The 21,163-nt window shown below is 47.6% G+C and overlaps 1 protein-coding gene across 1 annotated transcript in view; it reads right to left on the bottom strand.

Moving 5' to 3' along the window:
• The window catches only part of LOC135905549 (uncharacterized), a 162,004-nt gene that overhangs the window by 38,506 nt on the left and 102,335 nt on the right, over window positions 1-21,163 (bottom strand). Inside the window, exon 5 of the mRNA XM_070530109.1 lies at window positions 3,957-4,193. Coding sequence (XP_070386210.1) covers window positions 3,957-4,193 — 237 coding nt within the window. The remainder of the gene's footprint in view (window positions 1-3,956; window positions 4,194-21,163) is intronic.

Raw genomic sequence — 21,163 nt, 5'->3', positions numbered from 1 at the left:
AGGTCTCAGAATTAAGGTTAGATGCGCCCTCGGTTCTTTACCCTCCACGCTATTATTAAAGTGGAATGCTGTCCTAGAAAATGCATCACTCTCCCTTATCGACATTCTCGAAGAACACTGCAAAGAACAACTTATGATAATCTCTGATCAACTCGACAGCATCATTTCAACTGAACAGAAAAAAGCGAACCTAAACAATTCGTCCAAACTAAGGAGGTAAAATTACTAGATAAATACCAGCGCAAAGATATAGAGCTGCAGATCCGCCCAAAGAAACTAATGCAACCCATGCAGCGCGTAGCTCCACCGACAGTCTTACAGGCGAGCATCCAGAGCACTGCAACAATGTAGCACACTTATCTCAGAGTCTAAGCCCCGAAGAAGTTGATCTCCTGAAACGCGGTCTAACGTTTTGTCCGTCGAACAATGCAGTGAATGAATACGAACTCCGCAAAGATACGAACTCCGCAGAGTTTTCCCGAAGCATGCGCATCAAGTTCTTTTTCGGTAGACTAGATGTTGGAAAAGAAGATAGAGACTCTCTTAGACCACCTAGCACGTGGACACCGCAAAGCGAACAGTGCCCAGACCTCGATTTATACTTAAAACTGTTATCGAAGGAAATTCTAGAGTCATCGCTGCATTGCCGGAAACGCAAAAATTTGAACCCCGCTCAACACCAAATCCTTAAAGAACTTGCGAGTAGGGATGATATTGTCATAAACCAGCAGACAAAGGCGGCAGATCCTAATCTGGCCTATAGAAGAGTACACGAACGAGGCTTCTAAACAACTGAGCAACCACACTCATTACAGAAAACTTGACTTTAACCCAACTTCAGATTACAGCAATATTGTGATAAGCACAATAGCGGAGCTCCTGTCCAGGGAACTAATCACGCAATCTGAATATCGCTTCATTATGCCCAAGAACAAAACAGCAGGCCGCTTTTATCTTCTTCCTAAAGTATATAAAAATCCGGCCAAAGAAATATTTACAGCAGAAATCCCAGGTCCGCCTGTTGTGTCTGCTAACAACACACCTACTGAGTCACTATCTAAATTCTTAAATCACCATCTGTCAAACATACCCACCACCCTCCCATCTTTCGGTCTAGACACGCCGAAGTTCCTTCGAAATATCGACGGCATCAGCGCCAACCCTATCCTTTCCGACCGCGCTATTCTAGTCACTTTGGATGTTTCCGCCCTTTACACAAAAATTCCCATGAGTGAAGGAATTGAAGCTGTTTTTAGATCCCTCGCAATCAAGCCCCAAGCGCACGCTCCTGAAGTTTACTTATCGCTCCTTAGGTTAGTTCTCACGCTCAACTATTTCGAATTCAATTCTATACACTAGCATGTGTTTGCCATTCGCTCCCACGTACGCGAACATTTTCATGAACGAGAGCTTTAAAGACATGTTAGTGCACGCAAAAGTCAGCCAGAAGCATTCCCCCGTAATAAAGGCATGTTGTCGCCCTTGTTGCAAAACGTGCAGACACCATCAAATAGACTATAAAATTAAATGCACAGCAAATAGTTATACACATGAAGTCATATCTAGCTTCACTTGTACAGGTTCGGATGTGATTTATATGCTTGAATGTTCCTTCTGTAAGAAACAGTACATCGGTGAAACAGGACAATCAATGAACGTCAGATTAAACGGATATCGCGCGGACACAGCTAAAAAGCTTCCCAAAGCCGTCGCCGAGCATTTCAACCAACCAGGTCATAACTTCGATGAATATAACCTCTACATCTTACTGTCAAATTTCGGTTCTGAACGAGAAAGTAAATACAGAGAATCATACCTTATCCATAGGTTGAAGACACTGCAACGAATAGGCATAAACATTTGAAAGGGAGCTTTAGAATCTATTCGCTATGCTAAACTTCAAGCTATAGGCAACAACACTTAGTTTGATTTCTTGGCGTATCCCCCTCCTTTTTCCCCTTTCGTTTCCTTTCCCTTTTTCTTGTCAGCCGGCATGTCATACGCCGTTGACACGCCCGCTAACGCAGGTGTGTTGACTGAACAGAATGAGGGGGAGGGGTGCCTTGGCTTCGACCTTGTACACAGCGTTCCTTTATTCTGAATTCGACACGCAAACACATTTTCTCCTTTTCCGCGTCCTCCCGCCTCACACCCTCTTCCCTTTAGAAGAACCCCACCTATATATACTGTGGCGAGGAAAGCATGTGTTGCCTTGAAGAAGACAAGTCCACTTGTCGAAACGTTGGCTCCTGCATTCAGCTTGTGCACGTTTTGCTCATCGTCTTCAATTTCCATCTCCCGCATTCCCTGTCTTTTTGCTGGATTTCAGCCTACTCAAGTGACCGGCGCAATTACTTTCTTTAAATTACCATGCCCTAATGAACATTCATACCGGACTGTGTGCTGGTGTATAAGGCGACCTTATAGGTGACGATTAATTCATATTCCTGGTAAACACAGATCAGAAGTGTTGAAAATCTTAGCCTCTTCTTTTACATTGCATAGACCGATAGATTACGTCTTATTGAACCACATAATAATTCAAAGAACATATATTAGCACTGTTAAATTCGTTGTGACTGAAGGCTTAGTAACACCGGGAAAAAAGAAATATGAAAAGCCACTTTGCCCTTGGATGACATGTATCATTTAGAGCTAATAGAAGAAGACAAATGCCGTCACAAAATGCTCCATAATACAAGTATAATTGTTCTCCATAAGTTTATGCCAATGAGGAACATGTAAATTGGGCTAATGAGACAGATGAGAAGGAAATATTTGTCCTCATGTTGCATAAATCACAAACGAGCTTCGCTCTAACATGCAGATATTGCCTGAAGTGGTGGTTCAGGAAATAGTGAATAACTTTAAAGATCATTTCGTAGTTATTGGTCCGCGCCTCGTGGTGCAACATCAACAGGCTCTGGGTAGTCAACTGTTGCTACACACCATGCAAGCAGTTTTGTAATAGAAAACAATGATTTATCTTAAATATTTCCAGTAGTTCAAACCTACCGATAAGCAAATCACCTGGGCCTGATACAATAACTGCCAAATTGCTAAAACACTATAAATGCCGACGTCAAAAGAAAGTGGCTGACTCAAGAAGATATTCTGCAGCAAATGTTTCTTCCAGATGGTGAATTATCCATAGTTGGCTTCGAGATTGACCCGAATGACCCTGAATATAGTCCTAGAGCTAGGCGAAGAGTGACTGGTTCTTGTTTATTTGAAATTGTGAGCAACATTCGCTATGAACGCTATGAACAGCCTTGTGAAGAGGAAGGCGCAGAAATGGCAAACGATCCTGTCGAAGTATTGCCGGGAGATTCCTGTGCTGACGCGGTTGCTCAGTGCAGGAGGAAGAAAGAAATTGTTCTCAAAACAATGCCAGCTTCCAATCCGTTATTATTTCAAGGCATTCCATGTAGGATAGTGCCACAGGTGCCATTGTTGCTCTGCAGCAACACCTTGTTATTCAGCAATGAAGAATCTTTGTGAAGCATAAGCGGGGTATTTTCAGTGCTTGATGCGTGCCAAAGTTTCCGTGATGCATCATATTAAAATAAAGTTTTTGGACATCAAAGCGTTAAGCAAGTGCCATCTCGGAGTCCCATTGCAGTGTATGCCTCATGAATAGCTCGTTTCTAGCGCGGCGATACCTTATGTTGCGATATTGATTCAATGCAAAATGTGTTACTGTCGACAGTCATCGTCAGAGGGGTCCTGCAGAACTTTTTTTTAGTTGTGTTTGATAGACTAAAATTCATGGCAGCTAGTTAGTGCCGTAAGCCCCAAAAGGTAGCGCAGCTCATTTGGTGTTTTCCACCATAGCGCAGCAGCCACAGCTCGGCTGATAGCAACACGCCTGAAACGACAATTTTAAGGGTACACGCAGTTCCCAGTGACTTTGAAACTTACCGCCTCTCAATGGCAAGCCACATGAAGGAACTTACTTTGTTGTAATCAGGTAGTCGGCCCTCGACGTCGTTAGGTGGCTGCGCTAATGGCACTTCATTGAGGTAATCGCCAGGGGAGGGTGCATGCCGTGGCCAGGCTGGAGGACTGCCGATGTTTTGAGGCTCCAGGAAGAGACCGTCGTGCGCCAGTCCCACTGGTTGAGATCGCTCACTCGGGGGCGACCAGCTTCCAGCCAATGAGCTCCTATCGCTGGAGTAACTCCCGATATATGACTGCACCATGAAATGAGCGTGTCAGCAACATGAGCTTTGGCTTGCGCACTAAGACAATCACAATAATAGCAGCTTTAGCTAAGGATTTTGGCTGCATTAATGACAAGTTATTTTAAAAATGAAATCAACCTTGTGTGCCCTTGCACAGTCCCAACGAAGTCTTAAGTGAAGCGGTTTATTTTTAGCCTTGGTAAGAACATGTGCAATTCCCTGTAATGAAATCACATGCTTCAAGATAATGTCTGTATATGACTGTTTATTTTGAAACCTCTCCGACATATGACGCTTTGCCGCACTTGTTAACGTATTTTTACAGGAGTAATTCGTCCCCAGTAAGCTTTCTTATCCAGAACAAGGGCCACAGTTCTCTCCGCCCTCCGTTTTTCGTTCCCGGAACATTATTGTCGGCTAACTTTGATTTCGTTTGCGTTCACTGTACTCCCAAGCAACAATAAATAATTGGGGATTTTTTCATTAAACATTGTACTGGTGAAACTGCGTATTGCTTACCTGCGTAATTTACTGAAATGTAGTAATAAGTACAAATATTTTGAACATCGCCAGGACATCCTTTTTATAACTTGCCTCTAATTTTGAGAAAATATGAGGAAGGCGTATGCTGTTTACTTGGCTGACGACAAAAACAAATCAAGTTCCAAAGTCGAATGATAGCATGAAAATTAAAAAACATTGGTCTTCGCTAAATGTTTAGGAAGCTTCTGATGACACCGTGAACGTGAACATGTCATAATAAGCAGCTAGGATGCTGCCCCCCACTTTACTGTGAATTATAAACATTTAACTAACCTTGCATTACACAGGGAGACTTGGAAGAATGGGTGATAGACATCGTATGACACTTTCTAACACTGAAATAACAATTTTGTCCTCAACCATGTAATTTCGTCTAGAGATGTGTTATAGCCCTTCACCCTAACTTATACCTTTTATATCGGTGGCATTTGTAGTTCTGTTATAAACCGGCTAAATTATGCCCCTCTCGCTATACTTCACGAGAACGCTCGAAAGCGCTTCCATACTTAATATTTTGCCTGTGCACCAACTCAGAAACTTCCCATCTTCCCTGCACATAAACATCTACGCAAATCAAAATGCGCTCTAATACGCAGCCTGGATGGCTAGAAAGAAAGAGTCTGCTGAAGAGCTGCTCTATGTATGATACAGACTTCCACCAATATCAAACATTTATTGTGTCGGGTGTGGTTTTCACCGCCCCGCGGAAGCTTGATTGTCAATGCCTCTGAGTTGGCTCTGGCACTTATAAAACTAGTAGTTGCCGAAGAAACGCACTCAGGCATTCGCGAAATGTGTGATGGGTGTAGTTCACGAAATGGCACTCTCCTGCCTGAAGTTTTGTGCCGCGTAACTTGAAACTTGTATGTCAGGTTTTGTATTTATTTAGAATATTTATAGCTTAGAGTGTCTATTCTGCAGTGCGTGTAAGCCATACAGTGTTTTACATATTGGTACATTCTATGTTTTTTGCGCTACATGTCTCATCACTTGTAACATTTCTTTATAAGTTGGCCTAGCATTGTAGGTAAGAAAATGTTTCCTTATTTGTAGCTTCCATCCAAGAGGTTTTACAAATAATATTGGTACGGAAGCATAAAAGAAGAGAGAGGAAGAAGATCACGGGGCACTGGCTGCTGCGTGGTCTTACTAGCAAGCCATCTTAACCTCGTTGACTCTGCTTGTATATAGATTTTAAATGCAGTCTTATACTAACAAGAACCCCGTAACATATATTCACGCAAATGTTTCACTGGTAATAGCAGTCTTAAGGAATTTGTTTTGCAGTTTATGAACCCCAAGAAAATTTTTTTTGCGTTGGTTTTGCAATACTTCACGGAAGAAATTGCCGTGAGAATAAAACAATGTGTTAAAGGTTAGTATTATATTGTGAGGTTGCGATATGCGGCGAATACGATAAATAACACTAAGATTATTTTTTGTGTTTTCTTCAAGAGCATTAGTGCAAAGTGGACATCTCTTGACATGTTTTCTTGCAATACAATGCTTAACTTTTTTACCATAAAGGACAATGTCAACCTCTACTGATCCTATCAATATGATTTCCACCACCATCATCATCATCGTCATCATCACCACCTTCGTCATCATCATCACATCTTTATCTCCACTGCAGGACTAAGGCCTCTCTCTGCGATCTGCAATCACACATGTCCTGCGCCTACTGATTGCAACTTGCACCTGCAACTTTCCTAACTTCATCACACCAACAAGATTTGTCGCGTCCTCGACTGCGCTTCCATTTTCTTGCCACGCATTCTGTAACTGTATTGGCCCACTGGTCATCCACTCTACTCATCACATGACCTGCCATTTCCCATTTGACATAAGATCTTTTTCTCCTAATCTGAAATAAAGAAACAGCTAACCCCGTTCGTTCTCTGATCAACACGGCTCATTTATTGTCTCTTAACGTTACGCCTAAAGTTTGTAAACGGGGATAACGTGCCTCAGAAAGGCTGGCCAACGTTTCGATAGGAGAACATATCTTCGTCAACGGCGGCTTCGTCAACCTCGGTATGTTAGTTATAAAAGGTTAGTGCAGTGACGCCACGTGCGGTTGTTATTGGTGGCGGTTCTTTATAAAGGAAGAGAATTCACAGATAATGAGCACAGTCGCCTGATATGTGTGAGCGTGGTACCCAAGACTAGGGAACAAGCGCGGGGGAGTGGGAAGGCGGTGATAAAAGGAGGCAAAAATTGGGGGAGGGGGGTACCGCAATTTAAAAAAAAAATGAAAGAACAAGAAAAGAAGGGGGACATGGGAGGGCATTGGAGAAGCGAAAGGTTAGGGAGCATTCAGGGGTTTCGTTGGCGGCATGTTTTTGTGGCTTTAAAAGGGCGGGTCAGGCGGTCAGTGCACTAGTAACACAAAAGTCAAACAAAAATTTGAGTTGAAAGAGTGACTATAGTAGCATAGCAGCAATGCATCGAGTAATTTTAAAGTATTTAAGAGGGAAACAAGGAGTCTGGGGTGCAATGTATGGGGTAACTGGAAGCCGGTGGAATGGTCTTTCATGAGACGTTAGCGCCAGAAGCTAAACATAGGTGTCATTACGGCGCTATAGAGGAATGGTGATACCCTCTGTGACTGAGGCGCCGAAAAAGGTATACTGACGTCTAGCACTTTGGAATGTGCTGGTGAGGGTGTTGCAAAAAAAACGTATAATAAAAACAGATAAAAAAGAGAAAGGAGGGAGGAGACCGAAACCGGAATAAGAAATAGGATGATGATGTCTGCAGAAGGGGACGGGGGCAGGTGTACATGAAAAAAAGAGGGTCGTGCAATTGATATAACCGGATAAACATGAAATGGCATAATAAATTGAGTAGTAGGCAGAAAAAATTTTAGATATTGTCACGTGGTAGTGACGGCGAAGAAAGAAGCAGTACGGTGGAATACAAAACTAGCTTTTATTGGGCGAACCTGTGCCCACAAAACAGGCTATACTTATAGCACAACGAAAGCGGCGAACACAGTCGGCGATCGTCGAAAATCTGATCAGCGGGTCAAGCGCGTCGGCTTTTATACAGCGATCATCGAATGTTCCAGATTAAGCGTTGGGACCCGCATGCGTTCTAAAATGTTCTACACCATTCGTGTCAAGCGATGAAATCAGATAACACAACGTTCGGCGACAACAGACAGCGGGTAGAAGCATCGATAACTTTCCAGAAACTTCGGATATATGCAGGCGCGTCCCGCGCTGTGCGATAAGATTTGTTCGGCGGCAAAACTTGTCGCCCGATAAAGACAAGTACACGTGTCAATACCCCCCTCTTAAAAAGCATCGTCCCGATGCTACAAACAAATCAAAGTAATAAGTAAGCACTCATAGCAAAGAAAAAAGCGAAATAAGGAAAGTTCGTTAGCGTCTGTAAAAGGGTTCAAGGCGCACCACGTGGACCACTTCAGATCGTGCGCGGCGGCGCTGTGAATGCGAAATGTCGTCTGGCACGACCTCATAGTCCAGAGCGCCAACACGTCGGATGACCTTGTAGGGTCCGAAATAGCGTCGCAGTAGCTTCTCACTGAGTCCTCGTCGGCGTATCGGGGTCCATACCCAAACACGGTCGCCGGGCTGGTACTCGACGAAGCGTCGTCGGAGATTGTAGTGTCGGCTGTCGGTCCTCTGCTGGTTCTTGATTCGCAGGCGGGCGAGCTGTCGGGCTTCTTCGGCGCGCTGGAGATAGGTAGCGACGTCAAGATTCTCTTCATCCGTTACGTGCGGCAGCATGACGTCGAGCGTCGTCGTCGGGTTCCTGCCGTAAACCAACTTGAACGGCGTGATCTGTGTTGTTTCTTGCACCGCCGTGTTATAAGCGAATGTTACGTACGGCAGGACGGCATCCCAGGTCTTGTGTTCGATGTCGACGTACATCGCTAGCATGTCGGCGAGGGTCTTATTCAGCCGCTCCGTAAGACCATTCGTCTGCGGGTGGTAAGCCGTTGTCCTCCTGTGCCTTGTCTGACTGTATTTCATAATGGCTTGGGTGAGCTCCGCTGTAAAGGCCGTTCCTCGGTCGGTGATGAGGACTTCTGGGGCGCCATGTCGCAGCAGGATGTTTTCGACAAAGAATTTCGCCACTTCGGCTGCGCTACTTTTCGGCAGTGCTTTTGTTTCAGCGAAGCGGGTGAGGTAGTCCGTCGCCACGACGATCCACTTATTTCCGGTAATTGACGTCGGAAAGGGTCCCAGCAAGTCCATCCCGATCTGCTGGAATGGTCGGCAAGGAGGCTCGATTGGCTGTAGTAAACCGGCTGGCCTTGTCGGCGGTGTCTTGCGTCGCTGACAGTCTCGGCATGTTCTGACATAACGGGCGACGTCGGCGGTCAGCCGCGGCCAATAATACTTTTCTTGTATCCTCGATAGTGTCCGGGAAAATCCGAGGTGTACAGTGGTCGGATCGTCATGTAGGGCATGCAATACTTCTGGACGAAGTCCTGACGGGACAACAAGAAGGTAATTGGCGCGGACTGGCGAGAAGTTCTTCTTCACGAGCAGACTGTCTTGAAGCGTGAAGGAAGATAATCCGCGCTTAAATGCCCTGGGGACAACGTCGGTGTGCCCTTTCAAATAATCGACGAGGCCTTTAAGTTCCGGGTCCGCTCGTTGTTGTTCGGCGAAGTCTTCCGCGCTTCTTATTCCATGGAAGGCGTCGTCATCCTCGTCATCTTGCGGCGGCGGGTCAATGGGGGCGCGGGATAGGCAATTGGCGTCTGAGTGTTTTCGTCCGGACTTGTATGTTACGGTGATGCCGTATTCTTGTAGTCTGAGGCTCCACCGTGCCAGCCGTCCTGAGGGATCCTTTAAATTCACTAGCCAACACAAGGCGTGATGGTCGCTGACGACTTTGAATGGCCTGCCATAAAGGTAAGGGCGAAATTTCGCTGTAGCCCACACGATGGCGAGGCATTCCTTTTCGGTTGTAGAATAATTGCCTTCCGCTTTTGACAACGACCGGCTAGCGTAAGCTATCACGTGTTCATGTCCATCTTTTCTATCGACCAGGGCGGCGCCGAGGCCTAGGCTACTGGCGTCAGTGTGGATTTCGGTATCGGCGTCCTCGTCGAAGTGCGCAAGTACGGGCGGCGACTGCATGCGTCGTTTGAGTTCTTGAAATGCCTCGGCCTGCGGCGTTTCCCACTTGAACTCGACGTCGCATTTAGTTAGCTGCGTCAGCGGCTCAGCGATGCCTGAAAAGTTCTTGACAAATCGCCTGTTGTAGGCACACATGCCAAGAAATCTACGCACTGCCTTCTTGTCGATGGGCTGTGGGAACTTTGCTATGGCAGCTGTCTTCTGCGGGTCGGGGCGGACTCCAGATTTGCTGATGACGTGGCCTAAAAATAGAAGCTCCTCGTAAGCGAAGCGGCACTTTTCCGGCTTCAGAGTAAGTCCTGATGACCTGATGGCCTCTAGTACTGTTGCCAGGCGCCTAAGGTGAACGTCGAAATTTCCGGCGAAGACGACGACGTCATCCAAGTATACGAGACAGGTCTGCCACTTCAATCCTGCTAAAACCGTGTCCATCACGCGCCGGAACGTTGCAGGCGCCGAGCACAGTCCGAATGGCATAACCTTGAACTCGTAGAGGCCGTCTGGGGTGATGAAGGCGGTCTTTTCACGATCTCTTTCGTCGACTTCTATTTGCCAATAGCCAGACTTTAGGTCCATCGACGAGAAGTATTTAGCGTTGCAGAGCCGATCCAATGCGTCGTCTATCCGTGGGAGGGGGTATACGTCCTTCTTCGTGATCTTGTTCAGACGACGATAATCGACGCAGAAACGTAGGGTTCCGTCCTTTTTCTTTACCAGAACAACAGGGGATGCCCACGGGCTTTTCGACGGCTGGATGATGTCGTCGCGCAGCATTTCGTCGACTTGTTCTCTTATAGCTTCACGTTCTCGCGCCGAAACTCGGTAAGGGCTCTGACGGAGTGGGCGAGCGCATTCCTCGGTGATTATGCGATGCTTGGCGACTGGTGTTTGTCGAATCCTCGATGACGTCGAAAAGCAGCCTTTGTACCGTGGGAGCAGACTTCTGAGCTGCTGTTGCTTAATCATAGGGAGATTTGGATTAATGTCGTAGTCTGGTTCGGGAACCATGGTCGTCGTGGTAGATGCGGCGGAATCCGAGAGGACAAACGCATTACTTGTTTCCAGAATTTCCTCGATGTACGCGATCGTCGTGCCCTTGTTGATGTGCTTGAACTCCTGGCTGAAGTTTGTCAGCAACACTTCAGTTTTCCCTCCATGCAGTCGAGCGATCCCTCTTGCGACGCAAATTTCATGGTCTAGCAATAGACGTTGGTCGCCTTCAATGACGCCTTCTACGTCAGCGGGTGTTTCGGTGCTGACCGAAATAACGATGCTGCAGCGAGGCGGGACGCTCACTTGATCTTCGAGCACACTCAAGGCGTGGTGACTACGAGGGCTCTCCTGCGGCATTGCTTTATCTTCCGACAGCGTTACTGACTTCAACTTCAGGTTGATGATTGCGCCGTGTTGGTCCAGGAAGTCCATACCGAGAATGACGTCTCATGAACACTGTTGGAGGATAACGAAGGTGGCAGGGTAAGTCCGGTCATGAATGGTTATTCTTGCCGTGCAGATACCAGTCGGTGTGATGAGGTGTCCTCCAGCGGTGCGAATCTGAGGGCCTTCCCATGCGGTCTTAACTTTCTTCAACTGGGCGGCGATGTGTCCACTCACTACGGAGTAATCGGCCCCTGTGTCGACTAAGGCAGTGACTGCGTGGCCGTCGAGAAGCACGTCGAGGTCGGTTGTTCTTTGTCTGGCATTGCAGTTAGGTCTTGGCGTTGGATCACGGCTGCGTCGTGTTGAACTGAGGTTGGAACGGCGCGTCGTCAAGTCGTCTTTCGTCGGTGTAGTTTTGGCTTCCAGACTTCGTCGGGATGGCGGCGTGTCGTAATATCGTCGAGATGGTCTCTTCGTCGTCTTCGTCGGCGGCGGAGGATCTTCGTCAGTTCGACGAACAGCAACCGCACCTCCATCGGTTGCTGCTTTTAGTTTTCCGGGTATGGGCTCGCAGAGCGGCCCCGGGCTGGGCCAGTGTATGGACGGCGCTGCGGTGACAGGTAGCGGCCTGGTGACGGCGAACGGGACGGTCGTCGAGAGTTCCACTGAGTGGCGGCTAGGTAATCGGCAATGTCACGTGGGCGCTCCCCAAGCTGTGGACGCGGCGCCTTGACGGCGAACCCTCTCAGTCCCATGTCGCGGTATGGGAATCGGCGGTACACATGGCCGGCTTCTCCGCAGTGATAGCAGAGCGGGCGGTGGTCGGGGGCTCGCCAAATGTCCGTCTTCCTCTTATAGGTGCGCTGGGCGACGGGTGGGCGCGCTGGCGGCGGCGGCGGTGGACGACGGATTTGCGGTGTTGCAGGACCTTGGCGCGGTCGCGCAGGGGGGCCTTGACGGCGGGCGACGGCGGCGGCGTAGGTCATTGCTTCCGGCTGCGGTGGTTCTGGTTGCACCTCAAGAACTCCAAGGGATCGGTGCACCTCTTCCTTCACGATGTCGGCGATAGAGGCCACTTGAGCCTGCGACAAAGGCAGGACCTTGCGCAGTTCTTCGTGCACAATGGCCCTGATGGTCTCTTGAAGGTCGTCCGAACCTAGTCCTTGGATGGTATACTGCGGCGTGTGCCTCTGGCGGTTATATTGCCGGGTGCGCATCTCCAGAGTTTTCTCTATCGTCGATGCCTCTGCAGAAAACTCAGCCACAGTCTTCGGTGTGTTAAGAATAAGTCCGGCGAAATGGTCTTGCTTGACGCCGCGCATCAGGAAGCGAACTTTTTTCTCCTCCGACATTTCCGGGTCGGCGTGCCGGAAAAGACGGGCCATCTCCTCCGTGAAGATTGCGATCGTCTCGTTTGGCAGCTTACTCTGGTTTCTAGTAGAGCTTGGGCTCGCTCTTTTCGCACGACACTTGTAAACTTGTGCAAGAAGCCGCTTCGGAAAAGGTCCCACGTCGTTAAGGTGGCTTCCCGATTCTCGAACCACGTCCTGGCGGCGTCTTCCAATGCGAAATAGACATGCCGCAGCTTCTAGTCGCTGTCCCAACTGTTAAACTTAGCGACCCTCTCATACGTTTCGAGCCAGGTTTCCGGGTCCTCGATAGTTGATCCGCGGAACGTCGGAGGTTCCCTGGGCCGCTGCAGCACGATGGGGGATGCTGGGGCTGCCATTGGGGTTGCCTTGTCCACAATCTTGTTGGTCTTCTCAGGTAGAAGTCCGTGCTCCGGGGGCAGCTGTTGAAGACGGCGGCTTGCTCGATGTTCCGGGACGGCGCTGGTGTTGTCTTTGCGGTCCGGGCTTGTATTAAGGCTTGTCGGGGGCGTCCGGTACATGGACGTAAAGCACCTCCACCAGATGTCACGTAGTAGTGACGGCGAAGAAAGAAGCAGTACGGTGGAATACAAAACTAGCTTTTATTGGGCGAACCTGTGCCCACAAAACAGGCTACACTTATAGCACAACGAAAGCGGCGAACACAGTCGGCGATCGTCGAAATTCTGATCAGCAGGTCAAGCGCGTCGGCTTTAATACAGCGATCATCGAATGTTCCAGATTTAGCGTTGGGACCCGCATGCGTTCTAAAATGTTCTACACCATTCGTGTCAAGCGATGAAATCAGATAACACAACGTTCGGCGACAACAGACAGCGGGTAGAAGCATCGATAACTTTCCAGAAACTTCGGATACATGCAGGCGCGTCCCGCGCTGTGCGATAAGATTTGTTCGGCGGCAAAACTTGTCGCCCGATAAAGACAAGTACACGTGTCAATATGAAGCAACAGGTGAGGTTAAGAATTAACGTAAGCTGGTGGCATAAAGTGTTTTGTGCGTTGGTTGATGACATGAGGATTTAAGTTACCGCTTTTAGCGATTCTAAGTTCCCACGTGCCAAATTAATTGGCGTCGGTTGTACGCAATGAAACTTGTGTATGAGGTATGATTCCGCATATTTCCTTTCGCGAGGTGAACTGAAATTTGTTTGTAGTATACAGAGCCTTGCTTTGCGGAATATATGACCTCGTTCATTAAAGTCGCCGGCTACTGCTTTAGGAAAATCGTGTTTTGTGTCCGCGCGGCGACCGTTGAGACTTGTATTAATTTGTTGCCCAGTCTAACCTATCTATCGTTTGCTACAAGCGGCTCATTCTAGACAGCAGACTACGTTGAATAATGTGCAGGTGAAAGCCGAAATTCCCTTGTGTATGTAATTCGAAGCTGTACTTTTTACTGTAGTAGTAGATTAAAAATGTTTGCATGTGGAGCACATGGGGTGGCAACAGGGACCAGGTCCCTACTTCAACATTGTCCTTAGTTAGGCACTCACAAGGATATCTTTAAAATTAGTGTTGCGTCTGTAGGCTACTCTGGGTGGGTCGGGAAAAATCCTATTAGGTTGTGGCTGCTGGTGAGAATTGGGTATTATTTAGTGAGGATGTTACTCACCTTTGGGAGTGCGTTTGATAATTTAGTAGTAAGAAGAGGCGTTGTTGTTCTTGTGATTCTCGGGCGGGGCTTCAGGACCTCGGCTCAATCAAGTTTTGTTGCAGCGGTGTAGGCTTTTCGAAGGTCACTGTTTGGGTGGTTCTTGTTTGATAGGGTATCATAAGATGATTAAGTATCGAATCGAGTTTATCTATAAAGTTGAGTCATAAGATCTACAGTCGGATACTAAATCGGCCACCTGCGCTATCACAACAGATGCCCCCACTAAGCGCATGGGCAACAGACTCGCCTACCTTATCGAGGGCAAAACATCCGTCCTCTCTTGATGGAAGGGACGATGGCTCAATAGAACACAGACAGAAGGTCACACTTCTCAACAAGGAAATTGAAGCACACTGCCGCGTTCCAAGTCAACAGCAATGGACAGAGCTCTGTAACTCTCTAGACGGGCAACTCCGCCACCTCCGCTCATGGAAAATCCTCAAACGTTTGCTTCATAGCACCACCACCCGCTCATAAGAACAAAATTGCTTCACCAAGCCTTTATTCACAGAAAGCAAGACGCATGGCCAGGACCACGTTAAGAATACCTTACTTCAAAAGTACATTCCATCGGGGCCCATTCACCCTCACAGGCCATAAACAGGCACCTCCAACCCTGCCTTTAACCCGCCGTGGTTGCTCAGTGGCTATGGTGTTGGGCTGCTGAGCACGAGGTCGCGGGATCGAATCCCGGCCACGGCGGCCGCATTTCGATGGGGGCGAAATGCGAAAACACCCGTGTGCTTAGATTTAGGTGCACGTTAAAGAACCACAGGTGGTCAAAATTTCCGGAGTCCTCCACTACGGCGTGCCTCATAATCAGAAAGTGGTTTTGGCACGTAAAACCCCAAATATTATTATTAACCCTGCCTTTCATGAAGAGTTCAGCGTGGCAGATATTCATGTTGCCCTGCACAAGCTGAACAGCAGTTCGGCGCCAGGCCCAGATGGTGTTACGAATAAAACACCAAGAAATCTAGATGCCCCATCGTTGCAACTCACCGAATACATCAACAACTGCTGGCGCCAAGAATCCATTCCTTCAACATGGATAACGGCTAAACTAATTGTCATCCCCAAGCCCGGTAAACCATTGAGCCTCGCCAATTTCCGGCCCATCTCGCTAACTTCATCTGTAGCAAGGTGAGCCAACATGCACTCCTAACCCGTGTAAACACTCACCTCGAAGACACATCTGTTAACCCCCACTGGATTATTGGCTTTAGACAGTATCTTTCAACCCAAGAGGCTATGCTCCAACTTCAACATAAAATTTTAGATGACAAATCCCACCACACGAAGGCATTATTGGGCCTCGACCTCAAGCACGCCTTCGATAACATCAGGCACTCCAACATCCTCGAACGTATCTTCTTGCTCAACCTTGGAGAATGCACTTCCAACTGCGTAAGAGAATTTCCATCCAATCGGAAGGCTTTCCTGTTGGTCGGAGACATTCCATTGGAGGAACTCCCCCTCGGCACACGGGCACACGGCAAGGCTCTGTCGTTTCCCCAAGACTGTTTAATCTGGTTACGTTCGGATTAGCACAAGAACTACAAAAACTCGACGGCATTGAACACACCATATATGCCGACGACATTACAATGTGGGCTGCAAAGAGAAGCGACGGTCAAATCGAAACTGCCCTACGTGACACCATTGACGCCGTCGAAAATTATCTTCAAAGCACGTGACTCCGCTGTTCCCCTGAAAAGTCGGAGCTTCTCCTTTACCGCCTCACACTCCATTGACGCCGCCCATGGTGCTCCTCGAATAAACAGCAGTACTAGGAAATCGAACTCCACCTGAGGGATGGCACACCCATACCCGTGGTCTCTAGCATCCGCGTTCTTGGTATGACCATAAAAGCCAACGGAGTTAATTCTACGGCTATCTCCAAGATCCTTCGACAGAACGCGAATACATCCCAAACTGCTGAAACGAGTGACCAATCGACGAGGGGGTATGAACGAAGAAAGCGGCATCCACTTTGCCCAATTTTTAGCATCTGTCACAATACTTACGTTGCACCCTTTCTCAACTGGTACAAAGCTGAAAAGATTAAACTGGACATCATCAGAGGAGCCTATATGCAGGGCTTGAGGCTACCCAACCACACCGACAAGGAACCTCTAATACAATTAGGTATCCACAACACGCTAGTCGAGTTAATCGAAGGGCAACGTCAATTCCAACTGGAGCGGCTTGCTCTCACGGAAACGGGCCGCAGCATTCTAACCAAGCTTGATATCACCTACCACCACCAACATTGAGACAAACATCCAATACCACGCGACATTCATCAATGGATACACGCCGACCCTATTCTCAAAAACATGCACTCAGATTCCAACAGAGAACGTAGGAAGGCATGAGCTGCCTCCTTCATCAACGCCCTTTCTGGTGGTTACCACAGCAGGCGGCTTGCTCCGACATGCTGCCAGCATCGTTACCCAAAATTCCAAAACGGCCGAGGAAGTGGCCATCGCTATAGCTACTCATGACCCAGCCTGTCACACCATACTGAGGGATTCTCGCGCAGCAATCAACAACTACACCACGGGTCGTATTTCTCGACAATCACTCCGTATCTTACATGCTCCGCATTCGTCTAAAAATGAAATTGCCCTCGCCTACATCCCAGCAAACGCCGGCGTTGTCCACCCACACCTCGCCAACCTCAACGAGGTTACACACTCTGCGGCACGAGGCCTAATCAACCGTGTCGAAGATGGTGGAAGTGCACCCGCAGAGCGCGACAGCCTTATAATATACAACGACCTTGTGAAGTCATTTTACCTGGCTAAAAGAACTTTCCTCAGCCCTCACGGCAAGTGAAATAGAGCACAGGTAACCACCCTTCGCCTGTTACAGACCTATACATACCCTCCCTCACATGCTATCACATCATATACACCGACATATACACAGCCAGACGTGCCAGATCTGTAAAACTCGATTAGCAACACTCCCCCACATACTATGGGAGTCCATACGTCAATACTATGACTTTATACCCGTGACCCTTTCGTCGAGATGGCACGCCGCCCTGCGCAGCCCCAATCTCGACGACCAACTCTGGGCCACCCAGAAGGGCTAAGAAGCGCCGAAGAGGCAAGACCTCGAAGTCCCATCATGGGGGGGGCCTAGGCCTAGCCGACAAAACTGCTGGCTCTCAATAAAGTTCCTTCTCTCGCTCTCTCTCTCTAGTCTCCCTGCTTGTGGACCAGTATAATGTTCGTATTCTTTCAAGTTTACCTGCACTTGAAGTCGGGAAGTAATGCGTATAAAAGGCCGTAAGGTTTCAGGCATGATATCTCCTCCACCTTTGATTAACTCTGAACCCGCCGTGGTTGCTCAGTGGCTATGGTGTTGCGCTGCTGAGCACGAGGTCGCGGGTCAACTCCCGGCCACGGCGGCCGCATTTTGATGGCGGCTAAATGGGAAAACTCCTGTGTACTTAATTTAGGTGTACGTTACAGAACCCCAGGTGCTCGAAATTTCCGGAGTCCTCCACTACGGAGTGCCTCATAATCAGAAAGTGGTTCTGGCAGCTAAAACACCATAATTTAATTAAATCTGAAACAAAGTAATATCTTCAAATTTCTATCCCCCGCGTCTGCAAGCGGCGAAGACACTGAAGCACCGTTCGTTTAGTTAGTTGTGGTGCTGTTATTGCTGCGGCCTACCGCCCCCTCCACCCACTCGGCAATAAGATCGTTTTAGGACTATTCGAATCATCTTGGCTACAGTATCTCAAGCAGATCGTGGCTATATGGTTGTTGTTGGCGATTTTATTATAGAGTTAACAAATGGTATAAATCATAACTACAGTTGCTTTTGCAGTCAGTCAACCTCCACAACTGTATGACTGAGCCTACTCGAGTGACCGACGCAATGAATTTTTTTTAATTAGCCTGCCCTAACGAACGTTCCTGCGGGACTGTGTGGTGGTCTAAAAGCGACCCTACAGCTGACCATATGCCGATATTCCTGCTTTGCAAACACAAGAAGGGCTGAAGATTGAAGCCTCTTTCTTCTATATTGCATGCGCGGATGTATTACGCCTTTTTGCATGATATAACCGGCCAAACCGACTTTTATGCTACCCTTGAGGAAGACGTCACTATAGAATAAAAATTAAATTCTGGGCTTTTACGTGCCAAAACCACTTACTGATTATGAGGCACGCCGCAGCGGAGGACTCCAGAAATTTCAACCACCCGGGGTTCTTTAACATGCACCTAAATCTAAGCACACGGGTGCTTTCACATTTCGCCTCCATCGAAATGCGGTCGCCGTGGCCGGGATTTGATCCCGCGACCTCATGCTCAGCAGCCCGACACGATAGCCACTGAGCAGCCACGGCGGGTGCGTCAATATGGAATACTAAAAATGTATTACCACTCCTAAATCTGTTGTGCTTTCAGTCCCAATTGATTTCGAAAACGGCGGGAAAGAAGAAATAATAAAGGTCAGTTTGCTCTTGGATGGCATGTAGAATTTAGAAGTAATAAAAGAAGACAAATGATATCTTAAATGGCTTCATAATAAAATTAATAATTATTATTAGTCAGCTTAGGCGAATGAGGAGCATGTCTATGGCTGTGGGCGTCAGGACAATAGCGCATGCATAATGTTCTACCGTTGCCTATTTTTCACGCAGTGTCTGGCTTTGCTCACCGTACTCGTACCCAATGTCCATGTGCTATGTCCCTTTCATGCGCCTACGGCCCTCGTTAGGTCACCTGCCTCGCACATGATCGCGTGAGACCCGGCCACCTCGTGTGTTGAGCTGGTATATTTCCCACCTAGATTATAGTTCTGGCTCGTCTGCTATCGTAATCCTGGTGCCAACCCAGTAGAGTGCCTCCGTAGTTTCGTTCGATCCATCAGTATTCTGGATTTTTCGTGAGTGACCTCAGCGACCGTAGCTATAAAGGCAGCACTGCTGCCTGGGATCTTCAGTGGGCGTTAGGTCAGCAGCGCGTGCACGGTGTTGAACCCTTGCTTCTTTTTCACGCAGGTATGCGTTCTTGAAACAGCTCGTTCTTTTCGTCCCGATGACCGCTTTTTGCTACTCTTTCCATGCCCACGCCATCACGTCTTTGTCTTTGTATACTCGTTTTATGCATTGTGTGAATAGTCAATATTCAATCAGGGACACTGAACGCAACCCTGACCCCGGGAAAAAGCAACAGGGAACCAGACCAGCTACCCGATTAGCCGTAATTCTTCCTCAGACGAAACTTTCGAAAATAGCAATGACGAGCCCTCAGTTGCCGAAATGTTTAATAAACTGCTTTCAGGACAGAAAAAAAAAATGGCTCTTGACATCTCTGCCATCCATCACACTGTCAATTCTCGGTTTCAAACCATGGAATATCGGGTTGCTGCTCTCGACTCTTCGTCCCCTAACACAGACGCCACTGTGGAGTTCCAATATAAATCTCATCGTTCACTCAGAAGCTCGATTCTCTGTTGGCACAAGTGGCCGCCTTGGAAACAAATTCCTCGAGTAATGAAGTCAAGGTGACTACCTTCGTTACTAAGCTGACTTCTCTTGAATGTTCGCTGTCTTCTTAACGCAGCAATGTTGTTACGCCCCCTGCCGAGTCTTCTAATATATTCTTGTCCGTAAGTAACACGCTCAACAAACTTGTTGACAAGAATGACGATCTTGAGAACCGCTTACGCAGAAATAATGTTATCCTGTTCGCAGTTCTTGAACATCCTAGACAAAGCACTAGTTGTTTGCTGCTAAGCAACATTTCTGCGTTTTTCGCAGAAAAGCTACAGATCAGTTGTCCCAAGGTTGAAAGATACCACAGAATTGGAAGACTCCAGTAGGGACATACACGTCTACTAATTCTTAAGTTCTTCGAATTTTACGATAAGATTGAAGTATTAGGGAATGGTCACAAACGTAAAAACGCGGACATGCGCATTGGTGAACATTTTTCCGCTCGTGTAGCATCCATTCACAGGAAACTGTGGGATGCCACTGCCTCCCACAGAAACAAATGGCTATGCTGTGCGTATAAGGTTTGACAACACCGACAACACCCGCTATGAGTGGGATCACAAAATTAACGCGCTTACCACTGTTTCAACTCATCATTCTTTTATTTCCCCCAAGTCTGCTTCAGATGGTTCAGAGTGGCTACAGGAAATAAGGCATGAAGTCCTGAAAATTGTGAATGTGAATGCCAGAAGCTTCGTTATCAGGTTCCTTATTTTGTCTCCCTGACCACTTTTATAGCTCCTCATACCATTGGTGTGGACGAAAAGTGGTTATACCGTGTCATTTCCGATGGTGAAGTTAGGACACCTGGCTTTACCATTGTGCGCTGCACACAAACAGAACACACAAAAGGGGTAATGGTGTAGCTCTATTCTTGCGGTCAAATCTTACCTTTTCGATTCTCTGTGGTCCAAATGAAGTAGAATCTGTGGTGTAAAGTGTCTCTTGGCCACTGCTTTCTCATTATCGGTGTAAGTTATCGCCCTATGGGGTCCGATGTTGAGCAACTGTACTTTTTAGAGGCATTTCTTGTTCAACTAGGCATGTCATCTTCCAACTTAGTTCCGCTGGGAGATTTTACAGAGCAATACATTTCGTGTCAATCCTGGTCTTACGCTGGCTACCATTACTCATTCGGTAAACAACGAATAAATATCGCCCTAAAACTTAAAACAAATTGCCACCGAGAATAGCAGAGACCACTGTACTCTAGACCTTGTGTTTCTTAGCAGAAATCTTGTTGAAAATAGAAATTCGTGTGACGCTGTGGATGTAATTGCTGACCACAAACAGGTGCTAGTTCTTATTGATTCTCTTGATCCTAAAACTAAGTTTGTTCTTCGTACATTTTACGAGTTCAC

This window comes from Dermacentor albipictus, unplaced genomic scaffold, assembly GCF_038994185.2.
Source record: "Dermacentor albipictus isolate Rhodes 1998 colony unplaced genomic scaffold, USDA_Dalb.pri_finalv2 scaffold_47, whole genome shotgun sequence".
Taxonomy (NCBI): domain Eukaryota; kingdom Metazoa; phylum Arthropoda; class Arachnida; order Ixodida; family Ixodidae; genus Dermacentor; species Dermacentor albipictus.
Note: the sequence above shows the minus strand (reverse complement) of the source record. Positions and strands in the feature narration are given on the sequence as shown.